At 40.1% G+C, this 15,916-nt stretch overlaps 1 protein-coding gene and 1 pseudogene across 1 annotated transcript in view; both read right to left on the minus strand.

Annotated features, from left to right (window-relative positions):
• The window catches only part of LOC139942712 (uncharacterized), a 27,253-nt gene extending 26,342 nt beyond the window's left edge, over nt 1–911 (minus strand). The window contains 1 exon segment of the mRNA XM_071939511.1: nt 18–911. Coding sequence (XP_071795612.1) covers nt 18–911 — 894 coding nt within the window.
• The window catches only part of LOC139943086 (uncharacterized), a 3,265-nt pseudogene extending 330 nt beyond the window's left edge, over nt 1–2,935 (minus strand).
• Nucleotides 2,936–15,916: the final 12,981 nt, after the last annotated feature.

Consider the following 15,916-nt stretch of genomic DNA (forward strand, 5'->3'; position numbering starts at 1 on the left):
TCGATCTTTGTCAATACTTTCCCAATAAGGCAGAACGGGGGAAACGCGTAGACCTTATAGTTTGTCCAGTCTAGCGTGAATGCATCATTGAAAAATGCGTTTGGGTCAGGTTTCCACGATACATAAGGTTGAATCTGATGGTTCAATCTTGACGCAAACATGTCAATATTTGGCGTCATAAAGATATCGATAATCTTCCGGAAAACTTCTGGGTGTAACTTCCATTCGATATCTTCACGGAAGTGACGTGATGCAAAATCAGCACTCACATTTTCAATACCCGGCAAGAATGAAACGGACAGCCATATTTTCCTATTCAAACACCAAAGCCAGATTTCCCTGGCCAGTTCATTTAACTGAACGGAGTGTGTGCCGCCAAAAAACTTTATGTATGACACGGCAGTTGTATTGTCCGATTTAAGGTGTACGTGAATGTCCTTATGTTTACTAAAAAGGGACTGTAAGGCAAAAAAGCAAGCTTTAAGCTCAAGGTAGTTAATATGCCATGTAGCTTCCTCAGCTGACCACTGTCCACCTAACATATGCCCATTGCAATTCGCACCCCAGCCATTGAGGGACGTGTCAGTTTCAACAATGAAATCGGGCTTGTTTCTGTGAATGGGGGCACTAGCATACTGTAGGTTAGTAAGCCACCAGTTTAAGTCTGCCTTAGCTTGGTCAGACAATGACATTCTTGCATCAAAATCATCATGGTTTGCAGTCAATGCTGCGTTTTTCTCAGATTCAATAGATCTTCTGAATAATGTACCGTACGGTACGGCAATATCACAAGAGACTAAAAAGCCCACTACTTGGGCAACGTCCCTAATTTTGGGAAGATTGGCAACAATAATGTTATGAATAGCCGCTTCAATTTTCCTCTTTTTTGCTGGAGGAATAGCAATTGTCATGTTTTCTGAATTTATTGTAAAACCCAGAAACACAATGGTCTTCGTAGGTTTCATGACAGATTTCCCAGTATTGACTATAAATCCTAACTCTTGGGTGAGGGCAACTCGAGCTTTAACATTGGTTATGCACTCTTCTTTTGTTGCACCTATCAACAAAGCGTCGTCAATGTAGTCACAAGATTCGTGTCCCATTAGTCTTAAAGAGGCTATCAAAGGTTTCATTATCTTTGTAAATACCCTTGGTGCACAAGCTAAACCGAAAGGCAGACAGGTAAATTCGAACAATTTGTTCTGCCACATAAAACGCAAATATTTGCGGTGGTTTTTGGCAATCGGTACTGTGAAGTACGCATCTTTAAGATCAATTGATGCCATAAAGCAGTGTGGTCGGATTAATTGCAGAGCAAAATGAATTGTTTCCATTTTAAAATGGACATAGGCTACTGATTTATTCAACTGGCGAAGGTTGATAATTGGGCGAAAAGTCCCGTCTTTCTTTGGACGGATGAAAATGTTTGATACAAACTCACCATATTCATGGGTAGCATGTGTAATTGCTCCTTTTTGGAGCAGTTTATCAATTTCCTTCGAGATAATTTCAACTTCATTGGGAACAAATTTAATTTGTTTAGGGGGGAACGATTGTAAGGGTCGTTTCCCAAATTCTATTTCATAGTGCTTTATAGCATCTAGAACCCACTTATCTGAAGTTATTTCTTGCCATTTTGTAACAAATTGTGCTGATCTACCTGCAATTTTGCTAGATTTAATGCATGTTGTACTTACCAGTGCACTGGTTGTACTTGTAGGGACATGCCGAATTACTTTGCTGTTTCCACATCTTGTCGTGGCTTGGCATTCCACCGAGTGTCTCGGTGTCTGTTGTGGCGCTGATAGTTTAAATGACCACCTCTTCTGAATTGGCTGGTGTAGGTCGAATTACCCCTGTTGTTGTGCATGGGTCGTTTCCGATCATGTTTGTCGTTTCCTCTGAAAGTTGACCAGCCAACTTTGTTCCCAATTTTGTTGGTCTGCTGTATGTCCTTGCACTGTTGGGGCAAGTCATCACCAAATCAAAACCCTGTTACGGGCACATGTGGCGAGCAAAGACCAGAAAATTGTTTGTTAAGATCGGGCTTAATCAAATCCCGTCTTCGCACATTCAGTTCCTGGTTGGCGTGTCCAATAATGGCCACCGCATCCACTAGCTTGGTGATTTCAACCTTGAAATCAGGGTTTACCTGAGTGGGCGGGTCAGTAGCAGCGGGTCTGGACATAAGTGAGTTTATTACCCCAACTACGGGTATAATTCCTTTAAGAAGTGCCTGTTGCACCTTCTGGAATTTTATGTCCTGAGAGCGAGTCTTTGGCTTTAGTGAGCTCCATATCTCGGGGTTAACCCGAGTGCACTCCAAATTTTTGACGTTGGTCGGTCTTTGGATGGTCTTGAGCTTTTCCACGGCCTTGTCCTCCGGCAATTTATGGCGGACCATTTTATCCACTACCTTAGCCAATTTGTCATTGACTGCATCGGCAGTCGGTGCATCCTCCGCATATAGTTGTTCAAAATTGTCCAACAACTGGTCATCTGGGCATAAGGTTTTTGACCCCTGCTGGCTCTCTTGAAGGAGCTCGTTTATGGCCTTTGAGGCACTCTCCGTATCAGATTCTGAATCCGATGACAGTCTAGGCCGCTTGGCGGGTCGACTGAGAATCACTGTTTGCATGTTTTCGATGGCTTCGGCCATACATGCAAGTTTCCCTGAAACATCCGCAAATTCTTGCCGGGAAACCGTGTCTGATGACGGGACCGTTGAGCGCTTAGGCTTTCGGCCTTTAACTTTCGGTTTGCCCGAAACTAAGCCAATTGATGAAGTGTCATCTTGTCCCAATCCCGGGTCTTCCTGGGTATCAATTGCACCCGATGGGCCAGCCATCAACTCAAGGAGATCTGGTTCGTCGTAGTTGTCCATGGTGCAAAGTGCCAACATATACCCGTAATTGTACGAAGTATAGAAATTCGATGTACATACTCCGGCACAGAAAAATGTATTGGGGAGCACTGGGCGTGGTGGGGCATTTATACCAGGAACATCTTTTCATGTTCTCTCAACTGTGACTAATTACTCCGGTGGAAAGTGTAATCTCATGTAAGTCCGAAGTGGAGGTGATGACGAGGTGGAATTTCACTTAGAGGTACGCAATCAAATTTTATTGCAAGCTTGAGAGCAGTGTACTGTTTGGGAATAATGGGTGCACGTTTTTCCACTGTCATTGTATCCAATGGAATCACTTGATCTGATAAGATGGGACATGTATTTATCCTTGCGTATAAAGACAGGGGCCCAGTCTAGGTATAATTAGACTGGGCCCCTGTATTTATCCTTGCGGATAAAGACAGGGGCCCAGTCTAGGCAAAATTAGACTGGCCCCCTGTATTTATCCTTGTGGATAAAGACAGGGGGCCCAGTCTAGGTATAATTAGACTGGGCCCCTGTGTTTATCCTTGTGGATAAAGACAGGGGCCCTTTCTAGGTTTAATTAGGCTGGGCCCCTGTATTTATCCTTGCGGATAAAGACAGGGGCCCAGTCTAGGGTAATTAGACTGGGCCCCTGTATTTATCCTTGTTGATAAAGACAGGGGCCCAGTCTACGTATTATCTCCTCACCACAGCCTAACTCGTCACCGTAGGTGGCGCACTCTCGCCGATTGTCGCAGACAGACGAACTGTTAAGGCATTGCTGTGCAGTCGGGCATGCAAACTCATCCACAACGCATTCTGAAATGAATAATGAACATGAGAACACACAAATATACAACAATACAATGTACCTAAATAACATAGGAAGGATGTAGAAAACGGTACTCTGTTTTCGAAACCTTTAAGATATGCAGCCATACATTCGTTGCAGTGTATTGGTCCATGTTATCTACGTGATAATGACCAAACATGGCAGATGGAGTTTTCAAAAACTTCAGAAATTAAATAGGGTGTGAGGCGTACGGCGATGACAACTGCGACGGCAACGGCGACGGCGATGGCGAAGGCGACCGCGACGGCGACAGCGACGTGAAGTGTCTTTTTTTGGAACACAATTAAGCAGTAGTGTCATGTATGTGGCTTAGTTCATTTAGGTCCGGGCTACATTTAGGTACATGTTTGGGGCTACGTTTAGGTCCGGGCTACATTTAGGTACATGTTTGGGGCTACATTTAGGTCCGGGCTACATTTAGGTCCGGGCTACATGTAGGGCATGTTTGGGCTACATTTAGGGCTCGGGCTACATTATGTTGCCGCACAGACGCCATACTTCTAGGCTCGTGAATTACGCCATAAATTGACATTGAGCCTACGTTACGGACACGTGGTACTGTTGATCTCACAATCATTTCCCAATCGAATTATATGCACACATATACATATTAAAGGCAGTGGACATTCTTGGTAATTGTCAAAGACCAGTTGTTGCAGTTGGTGTATCTCAACGTATGCAAAAAATAACCAACCTGTGAAATTTTGAGCTCAATCTGTCGTCGAAGTTGCGAGATGTATTAATATTATTTATGGGCCCCTTATAAAATAAAGAGTATTACGCATGCAAAGTGATCAATGTGTCAGGGAACACGACCTTTGGTGCAATAGTGCGCTGTTGTGTGTGAAATTTTTACGGCACAACATAACTATTTTTCATCTTTTAACAGGAGTGAAGATTTGTTTACTGAATAATTAAATTCTGAACAAAGGGGTGGGAAAAAGATGGTCTTAAATTTGTATATGTATCAAGCCTGACATTTCCGAATCAACACTGTACTGTTTGATTTTGAAAACAAAAACCCCAAATCACTATTTCATTTTCAAACTTCATAATAAATTAGCCGTAAGAGACTGCAATGTACTTCTGAAATTGTCAATATCAATAGATGAAATCAAACCCAAAATACGAGGATAACTGTATACAAATTCAGCATTAGCTCGACACAACACTAGCCGGTCAACCGTGCCTGACGGGCGGAGTTGCTCAAGGCCGAATGATGCTCTGCGATGCTGGTAGTGATTACAACGGCAATCTTTTGCTAATATTGTTGGTCAACAAAAAGGAGAAATTATAAAGGGACTTAATTTGTAAATAATGTTGTCCGATGAAGTTGAACGAATGTTTTGTAGTTGTAGATATATCATGCCCGACATTTCAAATCATTTTGACATTTTAATAAAATACTGCTGTTAAGAATCAACCCCCGACATCTCCAGCTCGCAAGTTTGACAATGTTTGATCCCCAAAAATCAGAAGGCAAGAAGCTAAAATCAGTCTGCCAAATTCAAACTCCCCAAAAAATTAGCCATGATACCAGAGGATAACTACAATTTACTTCTAAAATTTTCAACATCTTAGGTGAAAGCAAGCCTAACATATGAGGAAAATTGTATCAAAATAATTAGTCAAAGTGCAACACATCGAAATCTAAGTTCAGCGTAAGCTCCACAGCACTAGCCGCTCAAGCGTGCCTGACAGACGGCGTGGCTCAAGGCAGGATGACGCTCTATACCGGCACTGCTCGTACAATGAGCACTACGGCAATCTTTGACCAGTCATTTTGGTCAACAAAAAGGATAAATAATTAAAAAAAGGGAAGTAATTTGTAAATAATGTCAGATGACGTTGAACGAAGATTTGACAGTCGTAGATGTATCATACCTGACATTTCCAATATCATGGTGATATTTTAATAAAATACCGGTACTGTTGTTAAGAATCAACCCCGTCATCGCCAGCTCAAAAGTTTGACAATGTTTGATCCCCCAAAAATCAGAAAGCAAAAAGCCAAAATCAGTTTTGCGTTTTCAAACTCTACAAAAATCTAGCCATAAAATCAGTTGATAACTACAGAGTTTACTTCTGGAATTGTCAATATCTAAGGTGAAAGCAAACCCAAAATATGAGGAAATGTGTATCAAACTAATTAGTCAAAGTGCATGCAACATCAAAGTTCAGCGTGAGCTCCACAGCACTAGCCGGTCAAGCGTGCCTGACGGACAGCGAGGCTCGAGGCCGGATGATGCTTTGTACCGGTACTGCTCGTACAATGATCACAACGGCAATCGTTGGCCAATAATGTTGGTCCCTTGGGGGAGGAAATTAAAAAGGAACGTAATTTGTAATAAATGTCCGATGACGTTGAACGAAAATTTGGTAGTTGTAGATGTATGCCTGACATTTCCAATATCATACGGTCGTTAGAATCAACTCCTGTCATCTCCAGCTCCATCTCCAGAATGTTTTTGGGTTTTTTAACAATCGAAAAAATAATAATCTGTTGCAAATTGCTTATCAGCCAAGAGGCCTCTCTTCTGTGCATTGAAGTTTGATGTAAGTTAAGTTGTATTTGTTGTACTTGATAATGGTGGAATGAAAATATAACGATGATTCTTGTCTGCATGAGTAATTTGCACCCCCGCCCGTGAGTAATAGTTGACTCGGACAAGCATGAATAAAGATGAGTACCAATAAGTAAATATGAATATGCATGAGGAGTTACCGAAGCGCGACGTTTGCTACATAACAATGGCAGTTCTTACAACGCCTGCCAACGCACCTACGAATCGGGGTAAGAATTACCAACGCACAACAACGCCCCACAACGCCAACAACGCTTGGAAATGCCTACAACGCGTTGCAACGCCTTACAACGCGTTGGCCTATTTTGATACGGCGCCTTAGCTTCCATGGGTCGACCCCGGTGTGTGGTGTTTTTTTTTTCAAGGACGAACGTTTGCAGAAAATTACCCACGTTCGTCCTGGTGAGAAAAAAAAAAAAAAACGCCACACCCCGGGGTCGACCCAGGGAAGCTAAACGAACGCACCCGTGGTATCAAAAGCTTCCCACGTGGACCCGCAACCCACGCCGTTGTGTTCATGTGTTCTACGCATGCGCCAATTGACTGTAAAAAAAAAAAAATCGTTTTGCAAAAATGTGTACGTGAACATGTATCTACACGCAACGTGTATATGTATAAACGCTGTATGAAGATTCAATTACTCAGTGCAGGGAGGAAAGCTCAGCTGATCAACACATATACAAACCTCATCTTAGTTTTTTATCGCTGTCTGCATCTGTTGGTAAAACTGCTACTTCTTTGTTTCAAAAGGATTCAGGAACTGTGACTGTCTCTGGTGAAACAGGGAGTTATCGTCAGTGGAGAGGACATCATGGGTCCATTTCTACTTCTGGTTCTGGGTGGTAAGTGCGTAGTTTTTCTCATCTGCATATCAGTGTACGTACACAAAATTCATCTGTTTCATCTTCATGTTATTAATCACTGATTCAAAAATATGAACTATTTATTGGAAGTTTGTTTACCCTGAAACTACCAAACTGCAAATCAGGATAAATTTACATTACAATTTGTTCCAACTGCCAGTAGGGTGTTAGGTGTATTTTTAAACTGGAAACAAATTGTACATATTTCTTTAAGCTTGGCAAACGTTTTCCTCAAGATCAACTTAAATGTATGCATTGATAATTCAGGAGAACGTTTAATAATGTTTCCATAAGTGGCATAGCTATAAAGGGCGCGCAAATGCAGTAACTGTGTGTTAATTCTTAGCAACAGACATACTTCGACCATGAGGACTGGCCTTTTTTTACTCTGTCAATAAATTATATATTGTGTGTTTCCTTGCTTGTTTTCAGGGGTGCTCGTACATCTTTGTAACAATGATAATTGGTAGGCAGCTGTTATTTGTTTAGTAAAACAAGTCCGCTAGTTTTTGGTTCCGCCTAATACTGTTTGAACATGTGCAAATCCAAATTACATCTGCTGATATCAAATTGCGTGTTGTCAATCAGGTCAAACTGCTGTGCTTCACTCGCAGTAGGGGCGTTGACAACGTTTCTGAGTGATTTGCCACATTATAGCCGTAACATTTAGTAACAGCTTCCTACACATTAACGCTTATATTGTTAGTGTGTAAAAGTGTTGGATGATTATTTCAAACAAGAAATATATTTGTATTAATGAACCGGCAAGGAAACCAGACAGGAACCAATTGTGTTTTGGATTTATCTCATCGACGCGAACGCTTTAAGGCCATTGACGTTTTTAAAACGGCGTATACCGACGCATACAAACTTCTCTAAAACGTTGGCATACGCTGAACTATCGATAGATTTTTCCATTTTAAGCGCGTACAAAGCGTATTCATAACGAGTTCGACAAATGCATACCGTACTAGTTACTTACATGTAACGTTTCCATAACGAATGCTTAGCGTGTTGACGGCGTTCACAACTTATGTCATACGATAGTCTAACTACTGCATAGCGCGCGGCAGTGTATTGTCGACGATCGCATGTCATTATCATGTCGAGCGCCTAGTGATTTTTCTCCAGATGTTCCGGTCCACTGGCAAGAGCGAAGTTCCCCAGCGCTGGTCAAGCCGGTGTCTCGTTTTAGTATGTCTACAAAGGAGAGACATCTCTCCCACGCGAGGCCTTCCCTTGGGTGGGCTCCCAGAGGATGGTTGGGCAAGCGGCAAGCTCCGAGTGGCGGACACAGTGCCCAGCGAGCTTGAGGCGGCGTTCGCGGATCTTCGCTGTGGCCTTTGGCAAGCCAGCATACATGTTGGAGTTTCTCATGTGGTCCAGCCAAAGAATGTTTAGGGCCATACGCAGAATCCTGGTGTAGCAACCATCCAGAGACTTCTCCATCTTGGTGGTGAGGGTCCAGGTCTTAGCTCCGTATAGTAGCACTAAACAAATACCGGTCAATATTAAGATCATTGAAATTCACTAAGTTGTAAAGTTCAAGTTTGCCTTTTGTCAGCCACATTTCATAAACATTATTGTATTTTTTTTTTTTTTTTTTTTTTTTTTTTAACCTCAATATGTGTTTTTCCTATAATATGCGCAATATTTATTTAGATACGACGAATAGCAACTAGCACATGCCAATCACCCCTGTTTCAGATGCGTAAAATCCGTCGTATCATACAGCAGCGAGCCATCGTAGATTCGCCCTTTTGTTTTAAATACATTTGAGCTTTAACGGCACTGGACACTACTGGTAATTACCTAAAATAGTTGTTAGCATAAAAACTTACTTGGTAACGAGCAACGGAGAGCTGTTGGTAGTATACAACATTGTGGGAAACGGCTCCCTCTGAGGTGTTCTTATGAATCTCACAGCACGCAAAATAATGCAGTTAGGCTGTTTGTTCTTTTATTCGATGACCTTGAGCCCCAATTTTCACAGAGATCTTATTTTAAACAAATGTTGGGATACACAAGTTAGCATACTGGTCTCTTGACAACAACCAAACGTGTCAAGTGCCTTTATTCGTCACTGACAATTTTAAAATGCTGCCTTAAAATCTTATTTTATCAGCTGTAAAATTTTGAGACTTGTTTGATTGTTAAATACAAATCCGGGGTGCGTTTTGAGAAAATCTTGGAGTTAAGATATCATACATTTTTCTGAATGTTGAGTAAATTTTCTAAAGTTTTCAAAACATCTGTCTAACTAGATGAGGGTAATATCCCTATTGGCCATTGACAACATGTGCCCCGTGCAATGTAATACTATCGCTCATTATAATTTGTAACCCGAAGGAAGGTATAGTAGTTAAACGAATAAAGCAGAACAGTTATTTTCAGAACCGATGATATACTCCGCGGTAGTAGAATAAAGAAAGACAGCTCTCTATGAACAAACTCTACCTGGCAAGTAGGTTCACACGTGGAGGCAAGACCCTAAATAAGGCAGGTAGCTTGTAGCGGCTTGCCTTTGTATAACAAATGACATAAACTAAAGGTCCATGCTTAGGACAAAACACAGACGAAACATACAGACAGACAGACAGACAGACAGACGGACAAACAGACAGACGGACCGACAAACATAATATACATACGAACAAACTACTAGAGAAAATGACAATGACAAAGTAAGCAAAAACTACAATGAGAATGTAGGTATATAAACTATGTTACATACTGGGAAATAAGAACATTGTTATAAGATATTTTGAACCTAGCCACAGAGGATGAGGCTTTGGAAGTCTGGTCAACCGAATTCTAAAGACGAGAACCGTAGTCACGGAGAGTAACGGATGTGTATAATATGCATGCAAAAGGGACATGTATATTGTTACTACATCTATTGCTGTGGTTATGAACGTCTTTATTAAAGGTGAAGTAAGACGTGAAAAGGCGAGGGAGGAGGTTATGAGTGTATTTTTACATGAATGTGCCTAAACAAGATTGGTAACCAATCAATTGTTTTACGTCAATCCCTTGAAAAGTCTGGTGTGTAATCTTGTGTAAAAAACTTGACTGAATAACACAAAATTAATAACAAAATTGAAAACAAGTTAACAACAAAGTAAATCAACGCGAGGCCTAACCCTAACCTTAACATGTATGGGCCCTGTTTGTGGACTCAAATACTCGTTGTTTAAACATTGACATTTCTTTGAGCTTTTTCAAGCTGATTTGATTGAATGTTTTTCTTTTCCTTTCAACCTTTAAAGGCAGTGGACAATATTGGTAGTTACTCAAAATAATTATTAGCATAAAACCTTACTTGGTAACGAGTAATGGGGAGAGGTTGGTAGTATAAAACATTTTGAGAAACGGCTCCCTCTGAAGTGACATAGTTTTCGAGAAAGAAGTAATTTTCAACGAATTTGATTTTGAGACCTCAGGTTTAGAACTTGAGGTCTCGAAATCAACCATCTAAACGCACACAACTTCGTGTGACAAGGGTGTTTTTTCTTTCATTATTATCTCGCAACTTCGAAAACCAATTGAGCTCAAATTTTCACAGGTTTGTTATTTTATACATATGTTGAGATACACCAAGTGAGAAAACTGGTCTTTTACAATTACATTAAGTGTCCAGTGTCTTTAATACATTTCTTGGAAAAAGATCGCGGCGAAAATTCACGAATCGTTACAGACAAAACCTACATGGGCTTTTTGTCCGGGACCTTTGATCAGAGAACCCCGGGAAAATTAAATTGTATCGTTATGGTTTAATTATAACAAAGTCATTACAGCCAGAGTTGGAATTAAGACATTTTTTTACAGATAAGAACATTCACAAATATAATATTTTGATTATAAAGAAATTATTTCAAATGCACACAACAGAAAACAAAAATCAAATATAGGTAATATGGAAATGGAACTTTAGCACAATATTACCCATGATCGAATACCACCAAAAGCTGAAAAAAATGATTACAAACGATTGCGACTTAAAGACACTGGACACTATTGGCAATTGTCAAAGACCAGTCTCCCACTTGGTGTATCTCAACATATGCATAAACTAACACATCTGTGAAAATTTAAACTCAATTGGTTGTCAAAGTTGCGAGATAATAATATAATAATGAACGAAAAAAACACCTTTGTCACTCGATATTGTGTGCTTTTAGATGCTTGATTTTGAGACCTACACATTTATTTTGAGGTCTCGAAATCAAATTCGTGGAAAATTAATTCTTTCTTGAAAACAACGTTACTTCAGAGGGAGTCGTTTCTCACAATGTTTTATGCTATCAACAGCTCCCAAGAATTTATGCTAAACATTATTTTAAGTAAATACCAATATTACCCACTCGCTTTAAGATACTTTCTGGTGGCTATTAAGCCTTTCTGGATTATCTGTTTAGCGGCACACATGTTATTATTATTCTTAAAAAAAAAAAAAAGGTAAAATGCAAGCCTCTCCTTATACATTATTCTTGCGACTGGTGTCCGTTCACTCTTAATTAACTACTTTGCACAATGTTGACGTTATTCCCACTCGTGCTACGCCTGTCCTTCCAACATGCCATGCCTTTTGTACACTACTCTATCAACATCAACAGGTTTTCACTCCCTTTTACTGGGTCATCCATTCAACCCGGAAAATGGACCCGGCAGTGTAAATAACTCACTGTTCCAGTCGTTTGAGTTGTTATGACAACACCAATGATACAATATCGACTTTTCTCAGAGGCTGCCGCTGCTTGTGTATTTGGTTCGAAGGCGGGCTAATAATTGTTTCACTACCAAGCCCCTTTCACACTAAAGGTATTTCCTGGGAAATTCCCGGGAACTTTTGGCCCATCTTTTCACTCCCCGGGAGTTGCCCGGAAAATAGCGTTTTCCTGGGGAAAAAATAACCCTGCTCAGGGGTAGGAAGTTAACCCCGGGCTAAAACGTTTTTCATGAAACGACCGTGCATATTCCCGGGGAATAGTACTCCCGGGAGTTACCAATATACACATATTGACTGGCACTGGACACTATTTGTAATTGTCAAAGACTTCTCACTTGGTGTATCTCAACATATGCATAAACTAAGAGTGACAATTTTAACTCAATTGGTTGTCGAAGTTGCGAGATAATAAGATAATGAAGAACGAACAAACACCATTGTCACTCGAAGTTGTGTGCTTTTAGATGCTTGATTTTGAGACCTAAACATTTATTCTGAGGTCTCGAAATCAAGTTTGTGGAAAATTACTTCTTTCTCGAAAACAACGTTATTTCAGAGGGAGTCGTTTCTCACAATGTGTTATGCTATCAACAGCTCCCAAGGTTTTATGCTAATTATATTTTAAGTAAATACCAATAGTACCCACTCGCTTTAAGATACTTTCTGGTGTCTAGTCAGCCTTTCTGGATTATCTGTATAATGGCACACATCTTTTTTTTTTTTTTTTTTACCCCAAAAAAAAGGTTAAATGCAAGCCTCTCCTTATACATTATTCTTGCGACTGGTGTCCGTTCACTCTTAATTAAATACGTTGCACAATGTTGACGTTATTCGTACTGGCGCTACGCCTGTCCTTCCAACATGCCATGCCTTTTGTCCACTACTCTATTAACATCAACAGGTTCTCACTCCCTTTAAATGGGTCATCCATTCAACCACCGGAAGCAGCAAGCGATCTTGAACTGACATTTTTAATATCGTCAGAAGTCTATACGGTAGCGCTGATGAAATTTCCCCAAATAATTGTTGATGTTTTGTTAAAAATGGACCCGGCAGTGTAAATAACTCACTGTTCCAGTCGTTTGAGTTGTTATGACAACACCAATGATACAATATCGATTTTTCTCAGAGGCTGCCGCAGCTTGTGTATTTGGTTCGAAGGCGGGCTAATAACTGTTTCACTACCAAGCCCCTTTCACACTAAAGGTATTTCCTGGGAAATTCCCGGGAACTTTTGGCCCATCTTTTCACTCCCCGGGAGTTGCCCGGAAAATAGCGTTTTCCTGGGGAAAAAAATAACCCTGCTCAGGGGTAGGAAGTTAACCCCGGGCTAAAACGTTTTTCATGAAACGACCGTGCATATTCCCGGGGAATAGTACTCCCGGGAGTTACCAATATACACATATTGACTGGCATGAGGTAACTAGTGTACGTCTATTCCCCCGATGGACTTGGAGTGACCAAAAGAGGGACCTATTTCCCGAGGCCGAACTCGCGATTTTGTGCATAGTTCCTTTGCAATGACACTTTCAGGGATCGAAGGTTATGGTGCAATAATGATCCTAAGGCAATGATGTCATGATGACGTCATCACCGGTCTCATGACGTCATCTTAAAGGTGTTTTATGTTAAATGTTTGAAAATCTATATCAAATCAGCCAAAAGGGACCGTAGGTTTCTGTTTGCGGGATTGGGTAGGGGGAAAATAGGTCTTCATTTTTTTTCTTCGTGTGGTTGACCTAAAATGTCATCTACTTCCGGTCGAAACGGGGCGAAAACGTTAGTGCCCTGTAACTCAAAAGTGGTAAAAGTTATAAAGATGCTTTCCAGGACGTAAGTGTCTAGCAAGGGTGGGCAGTTCAAACAGAATATTGATGACGTCACAAATTGCAACATCGCCCTCTAGCGGCATGTTGAAAACTCTTCAAAATTGACTTTTTGAAGATGTCTGTGGTGAAATCTGTTGTAATCACTTTAAATTTTACACACACGTTAACTGTCAGGCATGCATCATATGTGTGAAGTTTCAGATCAATGACGTCAACGGGGGTCACGTGACGCGGCATTAAATGTGAACTTTTTGAAGTCGTATAACTCTCAAAGTAATGACGCGATTATGTTGAAACTTCGTGGATTGTTAGATATTGGCAAGTTCTCGTGAATTTTAAAATTACGTAATGATGACGTCATCACATGTTTTTTTAAAGATTTTTTTCCATTTTTGCGCCTGTAACACATCAATTGCTATCTGAACATGATATAATCCAAAGTATTTTTTTTAATAGCCCGGATTGGTCATAACTGCTGTGAAAAATTAAATAAATTTCAAATTCAGTTGAACAATTTAAAGAAACATCTGTGCATTTGTGCACATTTGCAATTATGTCTAGTTTATATTTATTTTTACTTAAAAAAAAAAAAAATTGCCTAAGAGAGTATTTTATATAATAGTGTGTCTGTGCCTCCCTATGTGACTGGATTAACAGGCTTTCGAGCTCCAGTGTTTAATTAGTGGTTTAATCCCAACGAGGTCTGTTTCTTGATGATCTTACCGAGACGAAGTCGAGGTAAATTACCAAGGACCAGGTCTCGGCGGGTTTAAACCACTAGTTGAAAACCGATTATTCACACTTTGATTCTCATTCATAAATACCCTTTTGGTAAAAAAATATGAACACTTTTGGTCAAAGGTAAAATAAATGCAAACATTTTAATTGTTCAATGATTTATTTCAACACAACAGCCCTCCAGTAATACAAAAATGGTAAGGCCCTCCGCCGCCCTCGGTTAAACAACTCCTCATGAGGGAATGCTGTGCGCGTCGCGCGTATCGCGTGATGTGGTACAACTGTCCCGGCCGTTGCTCTTGACCAATAGGAATGAAGAAACTGTCTTGTGTAAGCACAGGTGCGAGCTCGCGTGTAACGCCCATGTTTCAACACTTTTTTACTGGTCATCAAACAAAGGTTTATACACACCCACGTGACGCGCTCTCCACCAATAGGAATAGCGAAACTGTATGGGGTATTTATGAATATACTTTTCTTGATCCTGGCCATCACAATAGGGTTGTTTTGTAATTTCCTGTGCCCTTACTGTTTGTCTTGCTTTGTATTCACTTGTGTATTTATATTATTTATTTTACATATTGTATGCTTGTGTTTGTAATTTTTTAATGGCCAAAAAAATAATAAGAATAAGAAAAACATTGTGCAGACCCAGACTTTCTAATATAGGTTTTCCCGGTCAATTTCAACAAACATCCACTCATTTAAACTCCTGGCTCATTAATTTTCGTTTTGAAAATGAACGCACTTTGAACCAATATTCGAGAGTCAAAACGAGTAATTTAATTTCAAAAGTTAAGCATTCACTGGTCAAATAAAATCATCAAATTTCATTGGGGCGCAGTACTCATTCAATTTTGTTTAAGCCAGCAGCAAGAGCTGGTCAACCATTCAATTTCATTAAATGGCAAACATTTTCCAAATGCATTGTTTGCATTCAAATTCAATGACGTCACCGGGGGTCACGTGACGCGGCATTAAAGTTTCACTTTTTGAAGTCGTATAACTCTCGAAGTAATGATGCGATTATGTTGACACTTTGTAGATTGTTACATATTGGCAAGTTCTTGTTAATGGTGAAATGACGTCATGATGACCTCATCGCATGATTTTTTTAATGATTTTTTTTTCCTTTTTGCACTTTTAACACATAAATTGCTATCTGAACATGGTACAATACAAATTTTGTTATTCATTTATGTCACATTGGGCTAATTGCTTTGAAACACAACAAATTTCAAACTCAGTTGAGAAATTAGAAAATGTTAATGACGAAACAGCTATGCATGTGTGCACAGATGCAAATATGTATAGTTTGTGTGTGTTTGTTAGTGTTGTAGATTGTTAGATATTGGCAAGTTCTTGTGAATGGTGAAATGACGTCATGATGACGTCATCACATGATTTTTTTAATGATTTTTTTTTCATTTTTGCACTTTGAACACAT

Source organism: Asterias amurensis, chromosome 10, assembly GCF_032118995.1.
Source record: "Asterias amurensis chromosome 10, ASM3211899v1".
NCBI classification, from domain to species: Eukaryota; Metazoa; Echinodermata; class Asteroidea; order Forcipulatida; family Asteriidae; genus Asterias; species Asterias amurensis.